General features: G+C 42.1%; 1 protein-coding gene across 5 annotated transcripts; it reads left to right on the forward strand.

Annotated features, from left to right (window-relative positions):
• Positions 1 to 863: 863 nt before the first annotated feature.
• On the forward strand, positions 864 to 25,474 carry LOC123969431 (bromodomain-containing protein 4-like). Of its 5 annotated transcripts, none has more exons than XM_046046813.1 (22): positions 864 to 1,002; positions 4,612 to 4,716; positions 8,442 to 8,682; positions 8,781 to 8,873; positions 11,252 to 11,389; positions 11,530 to 11,662; positions 12,778 to 13,163; positions 13,642 to 14,013; positions 14,413 to 14,541; positions 14,907 to 15,128; positions 15,305 to 15,528; positions 15,681 to 15,781; positions 15,880 to 16,137; positions 17,188 to 17,286; positions 17,396 to 17,800; positions 18,326 to 18,931; positions 19,552 to 19,652; positions 20,295 to 20,415; positions 20,687 to 20,820; positions 20,953 to 21,143; positions 23,098 to 23,338; positions 23,449 to 25,474. In XM_046046813.1, exons 3-22 carry the CDS (start codon positions 8,554 to 8,556, stop codon positions 23,515 to 23,517), a joined length of 4,152 nt encoding a protein of 1,383 aa, XP_045902769.1. In that variant the 5' UTR covers positions 864 to 1,002; positions 4,612 to 4,716; positions 8,442 to 8,553; the 3' UTR covers positions 23,518 to 25,474. The 5 variants fall into 5 exon arrangements, with proteins under 5 accessions (XP_045902769.1, XP_045902772.1, XP_045902771.1 ...); XM_046046816.1 differs by having other exon boundaries at positions 20,301 to 20,415; XM_046046815.1 differs by having other exon boundaries at positions 17,191 to 17,286.
• The last annotated feature ends 337 nt before the right edge of the window (positions 25,475 to 25,811 follow it).

Raw genomic sequence — 25,811 nt, forward strand, 5'->3', positions numbered from 1 at the left:
ACATCTTTGACTACATTTTAGCGTGCTATTGGCGGTGATGGCATGCATTTACATCAAAGGTCAGGGTACAAGGGCTGGTGATCCTCTCAGGCCGAACAAAGGCCTATCAAAAACATCTTTGGAGATTGAGATGTAATCAGGGTTCAAAACCACCAAACGGTAGAACTCTATTTGTTGTCTGTTTATTTGTCTTATGCTGCGACTGGAATGAGTCAGACTGTAAATAACATGCACGTGCTTTCACAGAAATATGAGCCCAATCGGTCAGATAGTGGAGCTTTATTTAGGGCCCAAAAATGCTATTTTTGAAAGGCCCGCCATTCAGATGGTAAGTCAGATTGACTTGAAATGTCCATCCTGCGGACTTAATTTAGTCAAATTGAGCTGCTTCCTTACATTGAGCGAAGAAGGGATTGAACCCGGAAAGGATATATTTTAACATCTAATTTTAGAAATGGCAACACCCCACCCACCTACTGTTTTCTCAGTTATATTACATGGCAACCTTATATTAGAATATACGTTTTATACACAAATGTAAAATATGTTTGTGTTTTTCATGAAGATTGTGAGAAGTACAAAAGGCTACACTAATAAGAAAGCTGTGAAGACTGTAAATGAGTGTTTCGCTTTTATTGCCGTTTATTAAGAGCAAAAGAGAGAAAGCAATGAGACTACAGCTAAATGGAGTCGTTCACACCTTACTACACGTTTGTGGCGAATTAAAGCTTCAGATTATCGGTTATTTACTTCACTCATCTTTATTTAAGCAAATGGATCAAAGACACAATTTGTGCGATAAACACCAACCTGTTCGTTGAAATCATTACCTAGTATTGCGTGATCCTACCCGGGGAGGAGGTGAAGCTGTGGGGGTGACATTTCGTCTGACAAACCTTCGGCCTGCCCCCGTGCGTCTGACGTCACCGACGTCAAACGGGACTGTTTGTTCTGGATTTGGGGCGAGGAAGGTCTGCGAGCGCTGACAACCGACTGAAGAAGGTAAAAATAGCATTTTATAGCTTTGTGTAGATGACATTAGTATATCAGACGAAAGCATACAACCCCAGGGATCCGGTGAAAGGTTTACAACGGGTATCGGGGGCGTATTTCGCGCGCTGTCAGTGGTCGCTTCAGTAAGCGGAGCATGAGCTGTCTTCGCAGGCCTTGCACCGGTTCAGGCACACGAGATAGATTAATTATTGTCTTTTAAGTTACTGTGATTTGGTGTTATTGTGTATATTCTGTGTTGTATCTTTCGTCTCTCAAAACTTGTGTTAAGTTCGTTTTCGTGGCTTTGGACACTCTGTGCTGTCAGTGTGCACGTTAGCTGCAGGTCGGTATCATGCTAAACAGTTAGCTGCTAGGCTGTTTGTTTGTAGCCCCGTAGGCCGTATTCGTGACATAAGTTACGTCCTTTTTGCAGCGTAGTTTACGCGCGATGGCGCAGGAGCTCATGTGAAGTGCGACGTACGTCATTTCGAGAATATCAATCCGTCCAAGTTGTATTCTGAAAGGCCGTTTACGTGCGGAGCTGTCACTTGCTCTCAGTGGACAAGGCGATGTACTGACATACATGGGAGGTTAGCGAGGCAAATATGTTGACACAAAGTTGTGTCTTGTGTTCATTGTTGCTGATGAGTAACGTTAATCGTGACACTCCGCTTCGTTAGCTTCTCTGATTTCCTCGGATAACGTAAACTTGTATAAAGAACCTAGCTACGTGATACGAAATAGTAGCAAAATGGCTGATACATTTTGTAGAATTATTAATTTAGGTGTCAAATTACGTTTATTCGCTTCACTGTCTTGGCGTTTGGTCTCTTATTGAGATTAGCTGCGACATGTGCAACCAATGTTAACTGGATGTGAACGCACTTCCATAATGTCAAGCTTGGATAGACACGGTTTTTGAGTAGATCCTCAGGATACGGTTATATATAACTATTTTTTAAACCTCAACCACAGTCTGTTGGTCTGTTAGAATTCACATTGGTGTGGCAGTGTTTGTTTCGGTTTCTTTTAGGAAAGAGAGAGACCCCTGGAATGATGCCATTGAAAAGCTTTTTAACACCTTGTATTATGGATCCGTAGCAGGCATTTGTCTTGTGTAAGCATTGTATATATGTATTTAATATTCACAAGCTCTGATGAGAAAATCAGTCTTATAATGATTTGGGTCTTTGGTGGAAGAAATTCAGCGGTCATCAAGACGCATTAAGCTCACAAAAGACAATCTGTTGACTTCGTTTGAGCATAGACAGCTTGTCACAGACAGTTTCCAAAAAAAGGACCTTTGAGTCACATACACTATCAAAGGCATCTAGAAACTGTCAAGGTTCAAGGTCAGAGTTCAATATATTAATCCATAAAATCATGGAAATTGCAGTACATCCTTGTCAGCTTGCTTATCTGACAGTCTGTAACACACCTCCTCACAACATAAACTATAGCTATATACAACTATGTAAGAACCAATAAAATGGCAGCAAAGAATTTACATGTACATGATGAAAGGAGCCAGTTAAAATGTAAGAGCCACTGGGATAGTGAGAATTATGTTGTTCTTACAAACCACTCATTGTACTGTCTAATTCTCTGGGAAGTACAGAAGCGAGCATACGATACATTCTGTCTGTATATTGTCCTTAACTTGGAGAAACAAAGTGGAAGACATTAATTGTCAGCAGAATCAAGACAAAGTCATAGTGGTCAGAGCAGATGGATGATAGTGCTACAGCGGTGTAGAAATGTCGAAGGTGAAAGGTAATGACAGCTCAGAAACCTCATATTAAGGCATCAGAACTGGGTCAAGAGGCTGTCTTGGGCTATGAATTGTGTACTGTGTGTATTATGTAATGTGCAAGTCTCATCTAGACAGTACCGGTTAGAGTAGTGTTTCTCAACGGGGGCGGTACCGCCCCCCAGGGGGCGTTCCGAGGATGATGGGGGGCGCTGGAAGCAATATTTTGGAAGGGGGGGGGCGCTGAGCTGCTGTTGGGGGGGCGTTTGTTGGTTGGAAATTCTAAGGCAAGTTTACACTTAAGATTCACAACAATACGAGTTTAAACTTTAAACTACTTGCAAAAAACTGTGGTCTGCAACATTATAACCTGCCAGTTTAGTCCACTGCGACTGGACGAAACTGTATTTTTTTCTCGGTCAGCTACTTGTGGTGCAGCTTCGTGCTGTCTTCACGGGAACGGGGAATGACGTTTACTGTGTAAACTCTGGAAAATTTACGTTCTCTTTCTTGGTGAAAAAGTGTTTATTTCTCTGAGGAATATACTGTGAACGTTTTGTTATTGCAGTGGTTACACATTTATAAGAGGGATATCCGCTGTCGGACTCACCCTAAAAGCAACTTCGCTGCGACACTAGCGAGTGACATGGACCCACCTCGCGCTGTGAGTTGCAGACAGTTTGTGCCAAAGCGGACATATACTGTAGTTTCAATAGGCTATAAAAATGTAACGTTAAAAACTGAAGCCCTGTCTTGCTCTGTTGGGGATTGTAAGCAGAACTTTATCAGAGGTGCTGAAGTGTGTGGAATTATTCGTCAGCTTTCTGTCTGATCACAGGTGTTGTCGGTTAGTTTCGTTTTTTCGACAGGTGTGGCACGACACCGGCATGAGCACCTCCTCGTCTCATTCAGTTTTGTCTGTTAGACGGCGAGGGGATACTTCCAGCGAATCAGTAACGTAATGCAGTATAGGGCATGTAGTAAAATATTATGAATTCTCTCTAAATAGGATAATGACGTTAGTCACCCATTACGACTTTTTTTCTTGACATGTCTCAACATATGTGGGAGAGATTCGAGTGCAGAAAGTTTTGAACAAGAGCAGATAAGTTACAGTGTTTCCCACACATTCATTTATTTGTGGCGGCCTGCCACAATATCAACATTGACTTTCAAATTTTTTTTTTACTAGGCCTATTTAAAATCATATTTGAGCTGCAGGCAGCGTGTATTCACGCAGCATATCTCTCTCTCTCTCTCTCTCTCTCTCTCTCTCTCTCTCTCTCTCTCTCGTTAACACAAATCTGTCCAACACAACGCTGTCACCCAGCTATTAAAAGTTATTAGCAAGCATGTAAGGAGCTAATAATTAGAGCTAAGTTAGGGGTCGGTTTGGGACCTGGATAGGGGGGCGCTGGCCCAAAAAAGTTTGAGAACCACTGGGTTAGCGAAAGATCATTTCCACGAAGAATTCATGAACATTTTGTAATTGACACTGGATCTGTTGTAAATATAGCACAGGAATATGAATGTGAAATGAACTGGTTAGAAAAACAGGGACAACAAAGCACTATCAAATTTCTAATGTGTGATTAAGCAACAAAACATTTGTTTATGTTGTTCCTGCTCTCTTCTTTGCCTGTATTATGGACTCTGATTACGATTGCTTGTTACACAGCATGGCCAAACGTTAACCTGGTAGTGTATTTGAACGTTCATATGAAACAGTCCACAGATGATATGTTGACCCAGTTTTAATCAAGCATCCTTTTTTCATATATATATATATATATATACACACACACACACACACACATCACTCTCTCAGGTGTGACACTCGGCCCTCTGACTGTGTGTTGCCCCCACAGGGTGTCACTGAAGAACCTCCGGTGTTACCTCAGGAAATTGTCGCCTCACCAGCTGAGATATGGTCACACAATTGGATTAGACCACAGCTCCACAGCAACAAACATGTGAGTCTTTAAATGTTTCAGAATTACCCATTTGGTGTACTAAGGCTTTGATAATAGAGATGTTGAACTCACCAGTTGCAAATTATGGTCTGTTAGTATATCTGGATACTGCATACATGCCCTGACCAGGTTATCATGCTAAATCATTTTTTTCTTTTTAATGGTTTTGATTGGTCAATATCACATTTCTAATTCGGAATTTCCCCCATAGTTTTTACTGATACAGACTAGGGTGTAGGGGAAAAAATTAGTTCTTAAGCCGCTTTTCGACCAAAGGTACCGGGGACTTTTAAGTCCCCAGATCTCTTTTCAAGGAACTAAAAGGTTCCTTCAGCCCACTGTTGTGTGCGTTTCTACCATGGTCTAAAGACCTGCGAAGATAAGGCAAATTAACCAGCTGACATAGGCTGAAGCCATTCAAAGCGATGCACAGGCATCATTATTTGTAACCACTATCCATGAGCAACATTATAAATGAACATCAGATTTGACTGGAATACAATGAAAAACTATAGGCTTTACATGACCATTAAAGCAGCTTTTTTTGCGTGGGAGCTATAATGAAGAGACACACGATAAAGTCCGTTACACATTTAATAACAAACTGGATAAAGCCATAAAGTACTTACTTAATTAAGTATTTGTTTGCAAACAACAGTGGAAAAGAGACGAGCAGTCGTAGAAAACCAGCCGACATTCTCCAGTTAAAGCCAGTAGCCTCTACTCGCCCATGCAGAATTTCACAGCAAGGCAAGCCCCAGCCCCCCAAAGTACCGGTACTTTCGGAAGGTACTACCCGCCGGGGGTAAAATGAAGACCCCAGAATTACATTTAAACCCTGGTCCTCCGGTGGAAAAACAGTGAGTTCCTCCAAAAGGTTCCTTGTTCCGGGGTATAGTTCCTTTGGTTGAAACGCAGCTTTAGATGCATCGTGACGTGGTTGATTATGAATCGATTCACAAATATCAAAAATTAAGTTTTCTAAATGTTCACTGTTTCCCACACATTGCCTTTACTTGGGCATGCCGCCCAGGTATATTAACGACAAAGATACCTGGCAGCCATGTTAGCATTTTGCAGACAAACACAAAGAGAGTTGTTATTTATTATGTTATAAGACACAGACACGTGGCTATTTTGCAAGCACGGATGTAAAGCAACTATGAACACACCAGTGCGGATGTCATTTGTTAGCTACCAAGTTTGGTTTTGTTTTGATAAGCTACGTCATTAACAAGCCTCCTCCACATGTGGTGCAACTGCTGCTAAAAAAGGACTCGTGGGTGGGAAAAATCCACATAAGAAGTTCTGTGTCTTTTCAGTGACTTTATAAAACATTCTGCTGAATGGGAGATGCGGAGATACAACGTTCCATCTTGAACAAGTATGCTGCTTCCGACACAATTTACTTTTCCTGTTGGTTCTTTGCAATGCTGGGACATGCTGGCAAATGTAACCTTCCAGCAACATTGTTGCCATTTGTTTTATTATATTGGAAGTAAATTCATTATGGATCATGACAAATACTTATCTTACTTACTTATATTTAAAATGCAAAGTAATCACACACTGATAAATAAGAGATCCTGTATAGACAGAATCGATACATCAAGATGCATGAATAATCTTTTTGTCATAATATCACAGCCCTCTGAATCGAAGGGGGAATAGAGATTCCCACCCCTAATACAACTGCATTACCTGAAAGTAAATTGCTAAATTCTACGCTGTTCAATGGGTTGTTCTTATTGCTGCATGATATAACTGTCAGATTCTTGTGTAAATAAATCAAAGGTTTTATTCAGCACAGTAATTGCATGTTAATGTGTACTTGGTGTACTTGCCATTGGTAACACATAAAAAAATGTTCACTACAATATTTCCTCATAGCCCAGAATCTGCCTTCTGTCCAGTCCATTGTCCATTTTTGACAGTGAAATTCCAAACAAGAAATTAATTGTCAATGCCAGATGGACAGCATGCTGATACTAACATTGTACTGATTTGTAACAAGTGTTTATCTGGCACCTGTAACTGCTGGGTGATCATCTAAAAGAGATCCCAAGACATTCCTCACCTAACTTTCTTCCTTCTTGCTCGGGCCTCTGCTTTTTACCATCATACATTATTCAATATTTTCATTATAAATAGCAACATCTGAGCATTGCATATGTTATGAATTTGAACTTATACCTTGTTATTCAGCATCTTTCGCTATCATTGAGCTGGTTGGTATCAAGGAGCGTATATAGTATTGATCTGTTGCAATTCAATAACAAATACAGGCACTGTACCACAAAATGAACACTAACCATAAAAAAACAGGAACCATATCTTCTGGAAATGTAATGCCAACTTAGTGTGCTTATTTACCCTAAATTTGTGAAAAGTATTTTTATGCAACAGTGTCATTGTATTTTCTGTATTGTATTTTGCATAATGTACTTAATGTCTTATAGCGTAAGTAAATGTATTTATATTTTCCAATTCTATTTTTACCTGATGAGGCAGAAAGACAGTCTGTAAACAGTCTTTATTTGACCTTAAACCATTAGTCAATATTTATGTAGCTGGTCTGGAATTGTAAACGAAGATGTGTCTTCAGTGCAATTTATTTATTTTTTTAAAGACAAAATACGACGAGGGACAGAATGTCGACTACATTAAACTACATTAAGACAACTTTTTCCTCACGCAGTGAAGAACAAATGTATAAGTGATGAGAATCAACTCCAGACACGCTGATGCAAAACCGGCATAATTGTGATAGTAATCAAATTAACCCACTCTCACGCTGTGAGTCCAGACAGTTGTGACGATTGGTAACGTAGCTGGTAGACCTTTGTCATATAAACATCTAAAATCTAGGCCCAACCTTGCTCTGTTTGGGACTGTGAGCTGCACTTTAGGTGCTGAAGTTAACGTGTGTGGATTTGTGGTGAGAAGTGTTTATTTCTAGAAAAGAAACTACCACATAACTAACTACAAGAACTTGCCAGGCTACAACAATACTCCCTGATTCCCTATGTTATCAAATTGCCTGTATACTAAATCTGGCACGAGCCCCCATTTGTTATGACCTGGCTCAAGTGGTCACAACAAAAGGGAGACACAGCACTGTAACTGTTTAACAAAATATATATATACCAAACTAAGCCAAATGAAGAATTGTGCTAAATTAAAGTTGTCAAAGGATGACGTATGACCATCGGTTGTTTCAGTAGTGTCTGGGGAAAGAACCAGAGGGGAGTCGGCCTACAGGGACGTCTGTCCCCTCAGCCCCGCAGCAGCTCCCTAAGAATGAGAACACGGAGTTACAAATACTCTACAGGGCATTGGGCCCAGGTACCCAGAGTTACTGCAATCAGCCTCAGTTCATCACCAGCAAGGGAGAGAGTGATTGGCCACGCTCACACATGACCCCACAGGGCGTCACACATATAATTCAGTATTGAAGCTTTCTTAAAAAATAGTGTTAAAATTTAATCTGGTCTCGATCTCGTAAACTCCTTACGTGTCTCGTCTTGTGAGCGGAGTGTTTTTGTCACACCTCTGTTAGTTTCATATTTGAGGTTGAGTGGTTGGTTTGATGTCTGAGGTATGTTAATGACGCTGACTGTGGTTTGTATGAGAAAGTTGAATCAGAGTCGGCTATGCTAACAGGCACAGTAACGATAACAGGAGAGGCAGCGGTTTTGAAGCTTTTGATTTGATTGTCCTTCCAGAGCGTCAAGTGAGGAGTGTAATGGCCTGAGGGGGGTTCCCCCGGTCCCACCTGCCCCTGCCAGGTCCAATCTGCCTAAACTGTCTGCTCAGCCACTGCAACCCACCACAGCGATGGGAGACGGACTGGAGGCAGGCAGCAGCCATAACCCTCCCTCGGCCCCAGCGCCTCTCCCCTTCAACCCTCCACCCCCTGAAACATGGAACCCCTCCAGACCCAAACGACAGACCAACCAGCTACAGGTATTTCTGTTTGTGTTTATACATGTAATAGTATCTAGTGTTTGGACTTAAATTTGATTGATTTATTTTGTTTTTTGTATGATTTTGCTCTTTTTCAGTTCCTGCTTAAAGAGGTGTTGAAGACGTTATGGAAACATCACTTTGCATGGCCCTTCCAAGCTCCTGTAGATGCCATCAAACTCGGTTTGCCTGTGAGTCACGTGTTTGTATGTTTGCGTGCCTGTAATCAAAGTGTATACACTGACAGCATCAAAACCTGTTTTTACAGACTTGCTTCCTCAATTGGCCCATTGTGACTGCTGACTTGACTTCGTCACTTTAATGAAAATACTACTTCTTCTGTGGTTATTATTTATTTATTTATTTATTTATTTATTTGAATCCGCTTTAGCTGTTACCAACACAGCAGCTACGCTTCCTGTACTACGAAGGGAGTTCAACCTGACTCAGAGTTAACGCGGGTTTATTAAGCAAAGCCAGGGTTGACAAACTTTGACTGCCTACACTGGTGTTAAACTGTACTACAACGGTGGATAAGATGTTAGTTAATTGAGTCGGTGTTAACTTAATTGGAGTTGGTGCACGTTTGCATGAAAGCGGTGTGTTCGGACGTGCAGTCAGAGTTTTTTCGCAACGGCACATGCTCCGGATTTTCCCCAGAAGAATGCACGTTGATAGTGTCAGAATGTGAGAAGTTTAAAGACATGTTAACAGCATAATCTAATATCGTGGCAGCCGACAAAGCCATGGAGGCTTGTGGGCATCGCATTGAGTAAATTTGTAATGATCTTCACAGTGTTCTTAATGTAGGTTCATTCTCTGTTTTGTATTTGATGAACTCTTTTTTTATGTGTAGCTCTATATGATTAAGATGTAAAGGTACAACTGCATATTATGTCCATTGTAATAAAAAAAAAAAAAATGGAGCGGGATGGGGAGAGGGAAAAAGAATTGATGAATGTGGTAGATTTACGAGAAGTTAATAATCATAAATCTACAAGTTAAAAACTTGAATATTCTGACATTATAGTCATACATTTATGAGAAAAACATTTGTGAGAAATAGTGGAGTTTGTTTTTTTGTTTTTTTTGTCAAAGAACCACATCGCTTCACTTTGCAGGGCTGCAACATCACACACACACCTCTGCCGTGTATTATGCATGTAGTGGATAATTATATTAGACTTCACAATCGGATTTAGCAGTGAGGAAATATCGAGTTTAGCCCACAATCACTAGACTATCATGCACTTTAGAGACTTTGCCGTGAATTGCCTATTCAGAAGAAAACAGCAGAGTGATTTGGATTTTTCGTGACATTAATTTTTTTAAATTTACCCCTTTCATTTTGGATTATTTTTCTCGGTTTATTAACCTCCACCCTTGGTCGGTAGGCCTACGTTTTGGACACCTAAATTAGTCACTCTAAATATGTGAAAACAGTTAGGATAGCTTAATTCAGTCATAGCCTACAGATGGGCTACATCTACAGAAACTGTCCCGTTATTTAGCCTAATTAGGATATTCTCCCTAACATCACAGAGGCTGCAGTGTTCGCTGTATGAACATAATGCTGTTGTGTTAAGAGTAACGTAATTTCAGCTGCAACCGCAGACTAATAAATCAAGTGGTGTGTATTAATAGCCTACTTCTCATCATTAACACTGAGTACAGATGTGGAGTGTAGTCCGTAACCTCGAGTAAACCATGAACATAACCTGCTTGGAGCAGTTTAGAGATGCAGCTTAAATTGCCATGGCAACAGACCTCGGTTAACACCTATCCACCTTTTGTAGTACAGGTTAATCGGGAAGTTACACCCAACGTCGCACAGTTAATCCTGAAGTTACCTGGATAAGCCAGTTACTTCGCTGCGTAGTACAGGCCACTGGTGTCCCTTGTTTTTGCTGCAGAGTTTTGCTTTCCAGAGGAGGAATGTCAAAGTGAAATAACGTGCACTCCAAAGCCACTTTATATGCTCTACAATATGCTGTAAGGACCCAGCCACCAGTATTCTATATTTTAGCTGTCAATCAATCCACTTGAAAAGACCAAAACAAGCATGCATTGTATCTTTAATATTTGCCAATTTCTCCAGCATGTGTCCATGTGTGTTGCTCTCAGCCTTGAGCCCAAATGGGTCACAAATACATTCTTTTTTTTTTATGATAGGTTAATTATTTAGTTAAAACAGCTGGGCACTGTTGTTTTTAGCAAACATTACTCAAACAGTAATTAGTGTATATATTGTGGGCTATTTTCATCCATGAATTTTGGTGCACTAGTAAATATTTACAGCAGCATGGAAATAAATGTGGAATTGCAGTGGTGTTGCTCATTGATGTGTTTTTAATATTATAGACCATGTGCCAGGCCACTGCACCTCTAATGTGTGCTGCAGGTGACAGTTGACATAGTTGATGTGACTTGTACATTTTGGACTGATTAAAGAAGATGATTAAAAGGCATAAGCATACATTGTGTGTTTGTTTTCTCACATTCTTCACTTACCTTTGTCTAGACAAGCTACTAACGCAAAACTCACTACCTGATCTCCGTCTCCCTTAAGGACTACTATAAGATCATCAAGATCCCTATGGACATGGGCACGATAAAAAAACGTCTGGAGAACAACTATTACTGGAATGCCCAGGAGTGTATCCAAGACTTCAACACAATGTTCACAAACTGCTACATCTACAACAAGGTCAGCCATCGGCCACATAAGTTCCAGTTACTTGTGTCTTCCCTGAATTTGAAGTTCAGAGACGATAGAGCAATTCATTACCGTACTCAAGGAAAGCATCTGAACGAAAAGCTTATCTAAACATGTGTTTGTGTGTTTAGCCTGGGGATGATATTGTCCTAATGGCAGAAGCTTTGGAAAAGGTATTTCTCCACAAGATCACAGAGATGCCGCAGGAAGAGACTGAGATTGCTGTTGTCACCAAGGGACGCCGAGGGGGCAGACGGGAGCCAGGTATGAGTTTCGGATGTAATATGTTTTTCTTCAACAACGTCTTAACACCGAGATGAGAGTCTAGTATACCACTGTCGTCCCTCAAAACCTATTTCCCACTGTTTCCCACTCAAAATGGCACTTGTCGATCTGAACGCCATGGCATCGAACATAATGAGCGTGTTCACACTCGTGTTTCTTACTGTACGCTGTTGTTGGCAAAAGAGGGATAGGAAGTTCTGTTTTTCAGTCATTGTGTTTGCAAATCTTCTGAAGCCACTCACTGAAGATATTGAGGCTGACTGTGTGAGAGGCGAGGAGTGGGGCTGCACAGAGTGTGCACGAGCAGTGATTGACTTTGCGTTAGAGACTCCTCCTGGCTCTGATCAGTTGTTGTGACTCATGAGTGGTGGATTCTTGCAAATGGCATTAGGAGCAGTAGGAGGAGCCAGTGGAACCAGATTTATATTTTCACAAATAATGTCTTGTGTACTACTGTATAAAATTATTTTCATAAAAGTTACCTACAGAACCTTTAAAGTTATACATGATTACTGGCAGGCCAGTTTGAATGAGGGTGGGTGCTTTCACACGTGGCCAGCCAGTAGGTTGGGCTGCATTCAGCCTGCCTAAGCACCCCCTCTTTGCCCATTTTGGAGAAGCCTGAGTCAGGGACTTGGATGGCAACAGCTAGAGCCAACCAGATTCAGCTTCACAACAGAAACCTATGGGTGATGTCACGGAGACTACTTCTGTGTTTTATACAGTATATGGTTCTCCCTCTACATCAACTACAACTAGCATGAAACATTTATTGTTGCTGCTTTTTAGCCACGTCCTATGCCATTGTTTATAATCTGTCCAACGAAGGTTGAGGTCAAGGGCAACTTGACGTGGTTGAAAATACTAGAAGACGTTTTCGTCCATCTGTTCTTCAGAACTGAAGAAGTCTCTTGGGTGAGGGACGAAACGTCTTCTAGTATTTTCAACCACGTCCAGTTGCCCTTGACCTCAACCTTCGTTGGATAACTATGACCGGGATGACTGAGAACCTTCGCAGACTACTTTAAACCTACTTTGGTGTTCTACTTGATTTTATCTTTACAATCTTCTTGTCTTTTTATTCTTCTTTCCAGCTCTGATCACCAAGTCAGATTCAGGCCAAGACTCATCGTCCCCCTCCACCACCCCACACACACGAGGCTTCTCATCCCCTGCAACCACCCCGCAGACCCGTACGATACCCGCCCCTCAAGGCCCTCCCACCCTAACCCAGTCTCTGCCCCAGGCCCAGCCTCTGTCCCTGCCCCTGGCCCTGCCCCTGGCCCTTCCCCTGGCCCAATCTCAACCCCCCCGCGTGCCTCCTACACCCACCTCCCACACACCCCATTTGGGACCTCTGTTCCCCCTCTCAACACCCGACGTCTTGGCCCAGGGCATGACCTCTGTTCCCCTTCCAGCCCAGACACACCCGGGCCTCCATCCTGCCCCGATGCTGCAGAGCTCCCCTGCCCTCATCAAGGTAAGGACAAGTGAGCTAGTAGCTGGGACCTGTACTTGGATCCATGTTTTATACAGTCAATTGAGTCGGGGTCAGGTCCTGCTCTATTTGCATGGGTCCTGGGTCTGTATAACATTATGTGTAATACCCAAGTAGATCAAAGAAGACCTGGCCGGGATCAGACAGCGCTGGTTATAATGGAAATGTCGAGTTATCTTAAGCTCATTGTAAATGAGTCGTGTTTGTTATGACAGCAAATGGACTTTTTGAGCTGAAATAATGACTGGAGTAGCCACTGGGGTATTGTTTGTCCCCCAGGTTTGGGTCAGACATTTCTCAGTGCTGTATGGGTCCCAGCTTTCAAATAATAGACAGGTTCGATTCCTGATACTTTTGTGTTCAGATTTTTTGGGATCTGTGAATACCTCTAGTCTGCAGCCATTCTTTTTAATCACAAGCTGATTTTTTTTTTAACCTCTGATCTCTGATGTTCCAACAGCAAAGGAAGAGCCAGAAGAGGAAAGCAGACACCACCACACCCACAGCCAACGACCAGCTCAGTGAATCATCGCCTGTCTCTGCTGAGACTCGGCCACGGCGAGAGAGCAGTCGCCCATCTAAGCAACCCAAAAAAGACGCATTGCAGCCTGACTCTCAGCACCACCTGGGAGGCGGTTTGGAGACTGGAGGGACGGGTACACAGAAGCGTCAGGAACAGTTGCGTTCCTGCGCACGCCTCGTCAGAGAGATGCTGTCTAAGAAACATGTAGCATATGCCTGGCCCTTCTACAAGCCTGTTGATGTAAAAGCTCTTGGCCTGCACGACTACCACGACATCATCAAGCACCCCATGGATCTCAGCACCATCAAGGTAATTTTATTAGGATTGGTGACCGACATGTAATGGACCTAGCAACTCCTGGGTTTTGATACATTACATATAAATGATATGCTTTTCTATACAAAATCCTTTGTTTCATTTAACAATATAACTACACATACAAGAATGTTACCTAAAATGCAGTATAGTGTGATAGGAGATGAAACAAGGATTATATGGTGTAAAATGGGTAAAGAATATCAAGAGTCTGATTAAACATGCATTTTCTTTTGGACTTCTTTTTAGCTCAATACTAAGGTCTCCTAGTCTCCTAAGTGTCCATTTAGAGAGAAATCATATTTCCGTACTTGTCAGCTTATGATAGTTGGTTTTATAGATACAGTTTGCATAGGTTTTGGTTATGGTGGTGCGTTTGTTTGTCTCCTTTAGAAAAAGCTGGACAACAGACAATACAGAGACGCACAAGAATTTGCAGCGGACGTCCGGTTGATGTTCTCCAACTGTTATAAGTACAATCCCCCAGACCATGATGTGGTTGGCATGGCACGCAAATTACAGGTAATCAACACGGCATACATGTCAAGCAATTCACAATAAAGATTATACACGCTATATGACCAGGGCCAGATTACTTGAGGGCAAAATGACCTGTGAGCCCCTTGACTCCCCTGTTTCTCCAGTATAGTATTTAGGTCCAGTAAATTTGACATATATGTATTCCCTGTATAGTGTATTTCCATGTAGATGCACGCTAACAATAACATTCTTTTTTTCAGTTTTTCATGGACATCTTCAAAATGCTTGAAATATGAAAAGAATGATATTTGTCATTGCATTGATTGCTCTTTGGCGAGGTTTGTGCTGGCATGATTTGTGGTTCAAGTAGGGTTCACAGTTTCTCCTGCCGTCCTACGTCCTAACAGGACGTGTTTGAGATGCGTTTTGCCAAAATGCCTGATGAGCCAGAGGAGCCCGTCTCTGTTCCCACCCCATCATCGGCCCTCCACCCTGCCCCCTCCACTCGACAAGCCCCGCCTCCTTCTGCTGTCTCGGAAGACGATAGCTCCAGTTCCTCTGAATCGGAGTCCTCTGGAGGAGACTCAGAACAAGAAAGGCAACAGCGATTGGCTGAGTTACAGGAACAGGTTAGAGGATGGAAAATGAAGGGGGAGGGAGGCTTATGAGACACGACAGGTGGGTGGGCCACGCAGAACAGCTTTACCGAACGTGGGTGAATGCTGAAACACGGAAAAACAAATGTGTAGGCTGCTGTCTTTTCGTCTCTTAAGACCACAACTGTCTTTGTGTTTGTGTCCTCTAGCTTAAAGCTGTCCATGAACAGCTAGCAGCACTTTCCCAGCCCCAGGCCATCAAGCCCAAGAAGAAAGAGAGGGAGAAGAAGGAGAAGAAGAAAGAAAAGCACAAGAAGAAGATGGGAGCAGAGGAACCTGTGGAGACACCTCCCTCTGTGATGCTTCAGACTTCTAAGAAAAACAAGAGCAGCAAGGAACCAATCATTGCAAAGAAGGAAAGGAAAAAGCCTGGGTGGGTGTTACAGAGCTAATAAGATAAATTGTGTTATTGTAGCCCCCCCGCGACCCTGTACACAGGATAAGCAGTTGACGATGGATGGATGGATGGATGGTGTTATTGTAGCTGCGTTAACTGGAGCTAATCTAATCATTTCTCAATTGCAGTAAGAAAGAAGGAGTTAAAAATAGCCGCCCAGCTGTGCCCCCGCAGCCTGGGCCAACCCCTCTGGTCCCCTCTGCCTCTCTTGAAGCAGAGGATGACATGGGTATGTAAATGAGATGTGTTGAGCGTGGTGTTGTTTTCAAAGTGTTTGTGTCTTTAACACTGGCCCAGTATCAACCTGCTATTATGGTTTTCCTCTAGATGAATTCGGGGGGGTTTCCACCGATAAGTGCAAGCCAATGTCATACGAGGAGAAGCGCCAGCTGAGCCTGGACATCAACAAGTTGCCTGGTGACAAACTGGGCCGTGTCGTGCACATAATCCAAACACGTGAACCTTCGCTGAAAAACTCCAACCCGGATGAGATCGAGATTGACTTTGAGACACTGAAACCCTCCACGCTGAGAGAGCTGGAGAAGTATGTCTCCAGCTGCCTCAAGAAGAAGAAAAAGCTGTCAGGTATGCTGGTTGTATGTGTGCGCAACACTTATTTTAAGGGATTGCCGCAGGACTTTTGTGATCCCACTAAATCTCACCATTGTAGCACTTGCAGGTCTTGTTCTACCACTCATAATTAAATTGTGCTTAACCACTGAGCAGTGAAACGTCTTTAAGACTACATACAGTAGAAAGACTACTCCCAACTCCTGGCTTACAGGCCATAGACTACACAGGAATGACTGCTTTTCAGTTAAATTGACAAAAAAAGCAAAAAATAACCTGTATAAACATTGAAATACTTATAGTTATTTCAGATGTTGTTATCATCATTGAATATAATCAAGGGCTGGTCAATTATTTAATATTACTATTTAGCGACCTTCAGTGTAATCAAAGTGATTTTTATTCTAAGCAAATTCTGATTAAATAGTAACATTATCTGTAGTTTTAGTTTTGTTTGTTTTATCCTTTTCCTGTCATGTCACGGATGGCAATGGAACACTGTTGATATAATTTCAGATCAGTTTGATTACATTGCATGTTATTTACCATACGTTTGCTATATTACGACATACAGTATGATTATAATAAATTATAAAAAATATTAAAGGAATTCTGTGACATTTTGCGAATACTTTTCAAGATGAGAAGATTGATATTAGACTGCTATCTGACGGTTAAGTATCGGGCTACAACCAGCAGCCGGGCATCTTACCTTTAGCACAAAGATCTGAAACGGGGAACAGCTAGCCTGGCTCTATCCAGTGGTAAGTGGCTGCTGGCTGTAGCCTTGTAATAAGATTTTAACAATCTTCTCATCTAACTCTCTAACAGAGCGAACATAAGCGGATTTTTCAAAAAAAAAAATTATATTATTTAATATTTTTATCCATCACAGCCATATCAGCCATATTAAAAAGCCAAGTGTAGCCCCGAGGAATCACCACATGTTTGGCGAACTGTTAAACTTCTCCAATAATTCTTTTTACGGTGGTGTTTTTTTACTTCACACTGGTTAAATGTCTTGACCCATCATTTTCTGACCCTTGTGGGTATCTTTTGTTACAGTAGAGAAGCCTCTGGAAACCACAAATGTGACAAAGATGAAGACAGGATCCTCATCTTCAGACAGCAGCGACTCCTCTGATAGTGAAGACTCTGAGAATGGTAACGTACACACATAACAATAAACACTTTCAGCTAATCTTAACAGTAGCTGCAATTATTCAGTATATCAGATTTCCTCTATATATTTCATGTACCTTTTGTCTACCAGGGCTGGTTCCCAAGCAGCAGAAGAAGACCTCGACCAACAAAGACACCAAGAGGCTGCACCACCAGTCCATCAATAGCGGACTGGGTCCAGTCGCTTCCCAGCCTCAGATTCAGCCTCAGAGTCAGCCTCAAGTGGTCCAGTCCAAACCATCATTTGTCTCCCCTCCACCTATAACCGTGTCTGTCCCGTCTCTGGACTCCTCCCAGCTGTTGGCCTCTGGATTTGATCCTCTGGCTCACTTTATGAACCCTCACCTGACGCAGTCGAATACAGAGCCCAATCCAACCATTACTACTGCCGGTGTCTCTGTTGTGTCTGGCCTCCTCAATGCAAACACGCCGACTGTCCAGGCGCACACTGAGACGCACCCTTTCTTAAACCAGCATCCCATCATACCTTCACCAGGTGTGTATACTTTAGTAACACTTTACACAGATTGCATCTCTGTAGTGCATTTTAGAAATGCTTGTGAATGTGACAATATTAAAGCATCTAGCGGCTGCAAGTAATGATTATTTAGTTAATAGCTATCTGGTTTATTATTTAGTCTGTCAAATGTTAGGAAATAGTTTTCAATTTCCCAGAGGGTGACATCAGATAATTTATTTTGTCCAACCAGCCAGATTATATAATATTTTTACCATGTACAATTTATCAATTTATCGATTAATCAACGGCCCTGCGATGGACTGGCGACCTGTCCAGGGTGTACCCCGCCTTTCGCCCGATGCTGGGATTGGCTCCAGCCTCCCGCGACCCTGTACACAGGATAAGCGGTTGACGATGGATGGATAATTAATTAAATTAAATATGTATTAATTAACATATTTTTTGAGCACAGATACTTTGTATAAACATGTCATTTTTTTTTTTGTTTTTTTTGTTTTTTTGGTCTCATTTCCCATTCCTCTCTTTCTGTGTCATTTGCAGCGATCCACAATGCTCTTCCCCAGCAACCATCAAGACCTAGCAACAGAGCAGCGCCACTTCCTCCAAAAATCCCACAGCCTCCCCCGTCCTCACTCCCCTCCCTACCTCCATCCCCCTCACCCCAGCTTCAGCCCTCACTTCCACTCCCTGTACCCGAGCCCGTCGCCCGCCCCCGCGTCCCTTCACCCCCATCGCATGGCATCTTGGGTACCCTCTCGGCACAACCTCCCCAAGCCCTCCTAGAGGACGACGAAGAGATGACGCCCAACAGCTCTGACATCATTCCCCTCAGTCAAGTTCACACCTTGTTGCAGTCGCTCCAGGCTCGACCCACCCCGCAGCCGCTACATGCGCACACACATTCACCGACGCAGGGCGCCTCTCAGATGGTTCCATCGATGCACACGCAGGCTGTGGCAACGTCCATCCCTGCCCTGACACAGAGGCACAGCTCAGGCCATGCGCATATGCGGCAGCCGTTCCCACACCCGCACATGTCAACATCGCAGCAGCAGAAGGGGGTGGCCCTGCAGCAGAAGGTACAACAGATGCAGCAACATCAACAGCAGCCATCACCACGCAGCAAAGCAGAGCCTTTCTCAACAGGTAAGATCTATATATTCAAGCCACTGGTTCCCAAAATGATGATCTGGTCCACCCAAGATGATAACAGTAAAAAGAGGAATACATGTTATTAATAAATAGCTGCTGTTGGGGTTTACTAAGTGAAGTATTAGTGAAGTAACAGTATCGCAAAAGGAAAGGGCAATTAGATCTTGAAAACCAACCAGCCAAAAACCAAACCAACATTAAAAGCATTGCCACGGCAAACAGAACAAATACCTGCTCTTAAACCTTTTTGTTTGTTTTTTTTTTTACACACACTATAGCATGTTGAGTAACTACTAAATAACAGGACAATTAAACAGCTGCTGTGCTAAAAGTAGTGAATGGAATGGAATTCAGACTAATACTTACATAAATACATACATTACGTACATTTACTCATTTAGCTGATGATTTTATCCAAAGCGACTTACAATTACTATACTGTGTGTCAGAGGTCACACACCTCTGGAGCAACTAGGGATTAATTGTCATGCTCAGGGACACATTGGTGGGTGTGTTGAGGGGGAATTGAACCCAGGTCTCCCACACCAAAGGCATGTTGATGCTCTACAATGGTAAATGGATGGATAAAATTTGCAATATATCTGTTTTTCTAGGTTGTCTGCATGAGAGCCCTTCTCCCCTGATGATGCATTCTCCACAGATGCCTCCGTTCCATACAATGGGACAGCAGTCACCCCCACAGACCAAGAAACATGTGAGCGATCCACCTTTTTCTTTATGCTGGTTGCATGGCTTGACTGTATTTGCTTGACAACTGCATGCACGTCGCAGGTCCATTCCAAGTAGGCGATTAAAAACGATATAATATTCTTTGTGTGGTTAATCAATGGTGATCAATGATCCGAACGTCCCGCGAGGTGCGGACGTCTCGGCACAACACCGGCGGAGCTGAAGTGTTCCCCTTCTGCCACACACACACATACATAAACACGCTATAGCCACACATGCACACTGACGCCCCCTTCCTAAAGAGTTATGGTTACAATTTTGGATTTATTCACGTACATGTTGAAATTTAAATCATAATAGGCTATACCTATTAGGGGAAAAACAGTAGTTCTATGGAAAATAAGACACCGAGCACCCCCATTTCGCCAAAACGGTATGAGTCTCGTTTCATAACGCCGCTGTGAAGCTTCGACGGTGAGATTGACAGTCGAATCAGACTCCGTACATTGAAGCATTGAATCTTTGACTATTCGGGGTCAGCCCTAGTGAGCCAGTTTAAAGGTTAGATATACACAAATGTTAAAAGGAAAAATCATCACTTTTTTGTTTTGTTTGTGGTTTTTGATTATAGTATGAATGTGTATATAAATGTACTACGTGTCTGTAGGAGCAGAGATCCAACATGGTGTCGGTCAAAAAAGAGAAGCCTTCACTGTCGCCAGTTCTGCCCCCCTCGCCCTTCAGCCCGGCCATGCGTCAAGACACACACAAATCTGACACCAAACACAGTGAGTACAAGAGTTTTATTATATCTACCTTATAAACCATCATATCGAAAGCTAAAGAAGAGTGACTTAAACGTTACACGTAGCCAAAGCTGAGCAAAGTGTCAGAATATGTCTGAATCTTAGTTCCTCTTCTGTGTTACTTATGTCATTCATTTTGTTACTTTGAATTCAGAAATATTTTGCATGCTTCCTTCCAAAGTTATATGCAGCCTGACCCCCTGTCCAATGATATAAGATGCATATGTAGGTAATCCTCATTTGTCTCCCTCAGGATCAGATCTGAAGTCATTGGATGGTTCTCGCCCTGGTTCCCGCCTCCCAGACTCCCCAGCACCACCCTGCTCCCAGCAAGACAGCAAAATTAAGCAAGAGCCCAAGACTCCTATCGCTGCCAAGAAGACTCAGGTGTGTATGAGTGTGAGATGAAGAAGATAATGTCTTCAGCAACATTGCAACTTACACTACCCTTTCTGGTTTGTCCGTTTCCTGTCCTGTTAAACTTGCATTTTCTACCCCCTTCTCCTTGTCTTCTCTCAGGATGTGAAGTTAAAGAACATGGGTTCTTGGGCTAGCCTGGCTCAGAGGTCCCAGTCCACGCCAGCCTCCTCTGTGCGCTCCTCCAGCGACAGCTTCGAGCAGTTCAGAAGGGCCGCCAGGGAGAAGGAGGAGCGAGAGAGACAGCTGAAAGCACAGGCTGAACAGGCCAGGAGAGAGCAGGAAAAGCTACGGTAGGTGGGGGTGTGTACAAAGCAGATGTCAGCAGCGTAAGTGACTATCTTAGAGGGAAACATAGATGGATCAATGAGAAATTATTAAAGGTTAAAGGTATAATATGTAATTCCTGACCACATGCTCCAAACAAAAAGGGGGCAGCATTTCACCTTCGTGATGACACTGGTCAAGATTGTGTACACTTAAACCTGGCAATGTCCTCAAAAGTATATAGAGAACTTTCCAAATGTACAATCTTGCCTCATCTCATAACAGTAATGCCACGTGGTTATGACTTGGGCTTCCAACAATTACAAAAACAAGGTAATCGAGATAAATTTATTGGTATGCTGCATTCTGATGCTCTGGTTTTGTCTTGTGCTATAAATCCAGTGCACCCCTTTCTTTTACGGTGGTGGTGCAGGAGCCACTAAAAGCCCAAAGTCACTTTCCGCCAGGCTGTGGCATGTTGAGTTCAGCTCGAGTCAAGATGACCGGGGCTTAGAACTGCTTGTTAGCTTAAACCTACAGCATTTTTGCACTGCATAAATCAGTCTAGCGGCCAGCGGATTTTCCTCTTTTCATAGTTTCAAATTACATATCATTTAGAGTCATTTATTCTTTTCTTACTCACTGTTGCTTTAAGGAACTGCATCTTCCTACACAACAGAATTTGAATTTCATCTTTATGTATCGTAACAGTTGTCGTCAACCCAAGTAGTTCACCTGCTCTGTGGAAGCTTCAGTAACTGACTCTTGTGGCACACAGGACGAGCCGGGGCTAGCTGGTTAGCATGATCATTTCAGTAGACAACTAAAATTCTGGCCATATCAACATTGCACTGTTAAGGAATCACACCACATGTTTGCTGCGTGTCGCCCCCTTTCTCTCTTTATCCACTGTCCTATAAATTAAAGGCAAAAATATCTTTAAAAATTTAAATATGTTAAAAAACATCACACCCGTGTTATTATTACCATGTATCACATGTTTTAGCCTTTTATTTTTTTTTTTTTAGATTTTCAAATTAGTTTTGCCTACCTTCGTTGCAGCTGTTGGTTTCTATTCATTCAGAATACAGAATGAAAATAAACTTGATGAGATGGGTCTCAGTCAACATCTTATCCAGCTTTCATTGTAGTGTCATTGCGTATTAATTTATTTTAAAATACCAATATGATACTCTGAGACCTGAGCCAGATGATGGCAAATTCATATAATCCTTTTTATATTGTCAGCGACCTCTCATTATTTATGGTGGTTGGTTGTTTGATTTTGACAGGATCCAGTAGCTCATGAGTGGTTTTTAGCAGACTGCCTTCTCACCAACACACCATACAAATCAACTTTTGAAATCACACTTTCAACTGTGGCTCTCACCTCAAGCTTTTCAAATTTCAAATCAACTGACAACTTAGAGTTAGATTTAACACTGTACAATAACTGCTTGCAGGGTGTAAGAGAAAACAAACTGTGGTATGCTTAGAAAAATGGGACAGCATCAGTAATTTTAAAGCTAGTTTATTTTAGAAGCATTTGTTGAATCTCGACATCCTGACAGCGATCTAGTCAAAGAATTTCAACAAATAAAAAAATACTTCTGAAATACCTACCCAGGACGGCTTCCAGAGACAAAAACTGTTTTTTAGTGCTGGCTGGCTGAATTCCCATCTACTGTGTATGTAGATGTATAATGTGATATTTGACTCACTCCCCAACAAAGCCTATATATTAGCATTTTACTTTATCACCGACTTGTCAGGATCGGTATATATGTCTGCCAATAGGTAACACGATTGCAGCACAGAAATATCTTTTTAAAAATTCTGAACTTTCAAATAGTATTGGGTGTTGTGCTGATAAATCCAGCATTGGTCGGGTTTAATTATGTTGTGTCTCATGGGATAATCTAGATTTAACAAACCTGTTGCAGCCAGCCATCTAACTTTTTGATTTGTTTTGTTTTGTAGCCGTGATGACGACGACACCATGGAACACACTCGTCGAGCGCAAGAAGATGCCCGCCGTCGCCAGGAGCAACAGTCACCGCTTGCTCCCACACCCCCAGCTTCCACCCCGCCCACTCACTCCCCACAGGCCCCACCCACACAGCCACAAGCCCCACCCCCATCCTCCACACCTGCACAGAATGCTCTCGACCAGAGGGAGATGGCACGCCGCCGCGAGCAGGAGAGGCGCAGGAGAGAGGCGGTACGCACAGAACTTTAAAAAACGGGGGAAAAACAAAGGAAACACTGATTTTTATATTAAAGACAATCTTTAATGCCTCTCGTCGTTCTCTCCTCTCCTCTCCTCTGCAGATGGCTGACACCATTGACATCAACTTCCAGAGCGACCTGATGGCCATTTTCGAAGAGAATCTGTTCTGAGAGGGAAAAAGCAGATGATGGGAGTGAGAGAAAGACCTGTAGACACACACAAGCAAATTCACAAACATGCATATAAACCACGATGCTCTGATACACATGGTCGCTGCTCACAAAGATGCGCACACACACACACACTCACACACACACAGACTTGATAGTAACTGTCCCTTTCTCTCAGTAGTTGAAACAGCTGGCTTGTGTCATGTGAATGAGAGGGGGGGAAGTGAAATTGAAATAAGCAACCCTCTTTTCCTCCAACCTCAGATACGTTTTGGTGTCTGGCTTGGTGTTTATGGTTGTTGGGTCTGGGTCTCCATGGACGACCGGTCGAAGACACAGTGAAATAGTCAGATAGTCGGCTCCCTCAAGGAAAACTAGAAAGGCAGAATGAAAAGGAGGGAACGGAACTTTTACATATAAAAAATAAATAAAATAATGGCTGTGAAGAGGAGGAGTTTAATTTAAGAAATTAATTGAAAAAACATTTTCTGTAATGTCTGAGAGGAGAGAAGGGGAGGGGTTAAAAGGAACGGGCAAACAAATTACAAATGGACAGATCATTTTGTTTTTGTTTTTTGCTTTCTCCTAATATTGTCTTTTTAATTTTTATTATATGTTGGATTTTAACTGGGAGGGGTGGTGTGGTTTAGTTTGTCAGGTTCAGCTGCAATCTGAGACACTGTTGTTTTCTCAGGACACAGTGCGAACGCAACATCCCGGCCACATTCACACACTTTTCTAAGACATCCTTCCTCCCTTCCCTTCCTTCTAATTTTCTCTCTTCAGTCACTAATTGGAGAGGTGGGGGTTTCAGTGATGGCGAGGGCGATGAGGAAGGAACGATGGCATTTTAAAAGTTTCAGAGTGTGTCCTTTGCCTTAGCGCTCTGGCCTGTAAACTAACAATCATACCCTTCAAATTATACATATTATATATATAAATAGATACGTGAATATATATTATATACGACGAAAAGTCAACAAAAAAGAACATGAGAGGAATTTGGATTTCGGGGAGCAAAGCTTGTCTCTGTGTTCATCTCTGAGCTCTGGTTTTGATTTTGTAGAATTTACTGTAAAGAAGAAAAAAACTTTTTTATTCTATCGAGAGGATTGTTTCGTCTGTTTTATTCTCTCTCTCATACATTTTCAGTTTTTTTTGGGGGGGGGGGGGGGGGTTCTCGACTCTATGCCAAAACCAATCTATTGAGTGCTGAAAGTTCATTCACATTTTTTACATGTAAAATGCATTTTCTTTTCACTTTATATTAAAGGCTATGTTTTTATTGCTATTTAATTTTCCTTTATCCCCTTTTAAAAATGTTATGCAGCAGTGTGCTCTGTAAATGTGTGAAGAAGCGGTTCCCAAATCACTGTATGTCACAACTTTACTAGGCCCCATCATTCTGTAGCTGTTCAATATCTGCACTTCACCATTTCATTACTTACTTCTTTATTTTATTTGAATTTTTATTATTTCCTTTCATCAATGTACATGTTTTTAGTCTTTCTTAGCCATCTCATCCACCACTATCTTCCTCACAGTTCGACAGTCTGTGTAATAGATTCTTGTTTGTCATCTTGTCTTTTAGTTTTTAGTTTTAAAATGTTTTCATCGTTCATGGTAACTGCTTTGGGATGTCGTGTGCCATCGTGTTTTTACTGGAAGCAGGAGGTTTTCCTGGTTCCCTTAGGTTGGCCCAGAGATCTGTGAGTGTCGATTCTATAATCCCTTTTTTTTATGTTTTATTTCTTTTCCCTTTTCATATTTGATTGTTTTGAGTTTATTTTGTTTTCTTTTCCCTTTGCTATTTTTCTCTGATTATTTTACCCAGAACAACCCGTTGGTATGTTGGTGAGTGAGGCATTGAGGTCAATAGATTCATCTTGTTCAGATTATGGAGTACAACATCTTTTTTTTAAGAAAAGTATTAAAATATATTTAAAAAAATCATGAACAATATTGTATTTGTCTTTTGTCTTGAGTTATTCACACACATACTGTATTTCTGTAGTCTAAAATGATGAGCCCTGCTACAATGATCTAATTTCAGCCAGAGGGGGGAGCTATAAAAACAGAAGAGATCGGCTACAGTTTGAGTTCTCATTCAATAGTATGTACTTGGCATACCTTATATAGTTAAAAGTATCTGAACATGTTTTTGTTTGACCTTTCCTGTTTCAACATGACAATGTCCCTGTGCACAAAGCCAGGACAGTAAGGGAATGCTTGTTAACAGTGCCAAAACCACTAGTAACTGGTTTGTTGACCAGGGTATTACTGTAGGGCGGCGC

The sequence above is a fragment of the Micropterus dolomieu genome, linkage group LG04 (assembly GCF_021292245.1).
Source record: "Micropterus dolomieu isolate WLL.071019.BEF.003 ecotype Adirondacks linkage group LG04, ASM2129224v1, whole genome shotgun sequence".
In the NCBI taxonomy this organism is placed as follows: domain Eukaryota; kingdom Metazoa; phylum Chordata; class Actinopteri; order Centrarchiformes; family Centrarchidae; genus Micropterus; species Micropterus dolomieu.

Coding starts and splice junctions, on each gene's coding strand:
- LOC123969431 (XM_046046813.1), top strand. CDS start 8,554: ATGGGAGACGGACTGGAGGCAGGCAGCAGCCATAACCCTCCCTCGGCC. Junction 8,874..11,251: donor CCATCAAACTCGGTTTGCCT/GTGAGTCACGTG, acceptor GTCTCCCTTAAG/GACTACTATAAGATCATCAA. Junction 23,339..23,448: donor AGAGGCGCAGGAGAGAGGCG/GTACGCACAGAA, acceptor TCTCCTCTGCAG/ATGGCTGACACCATTGACAT.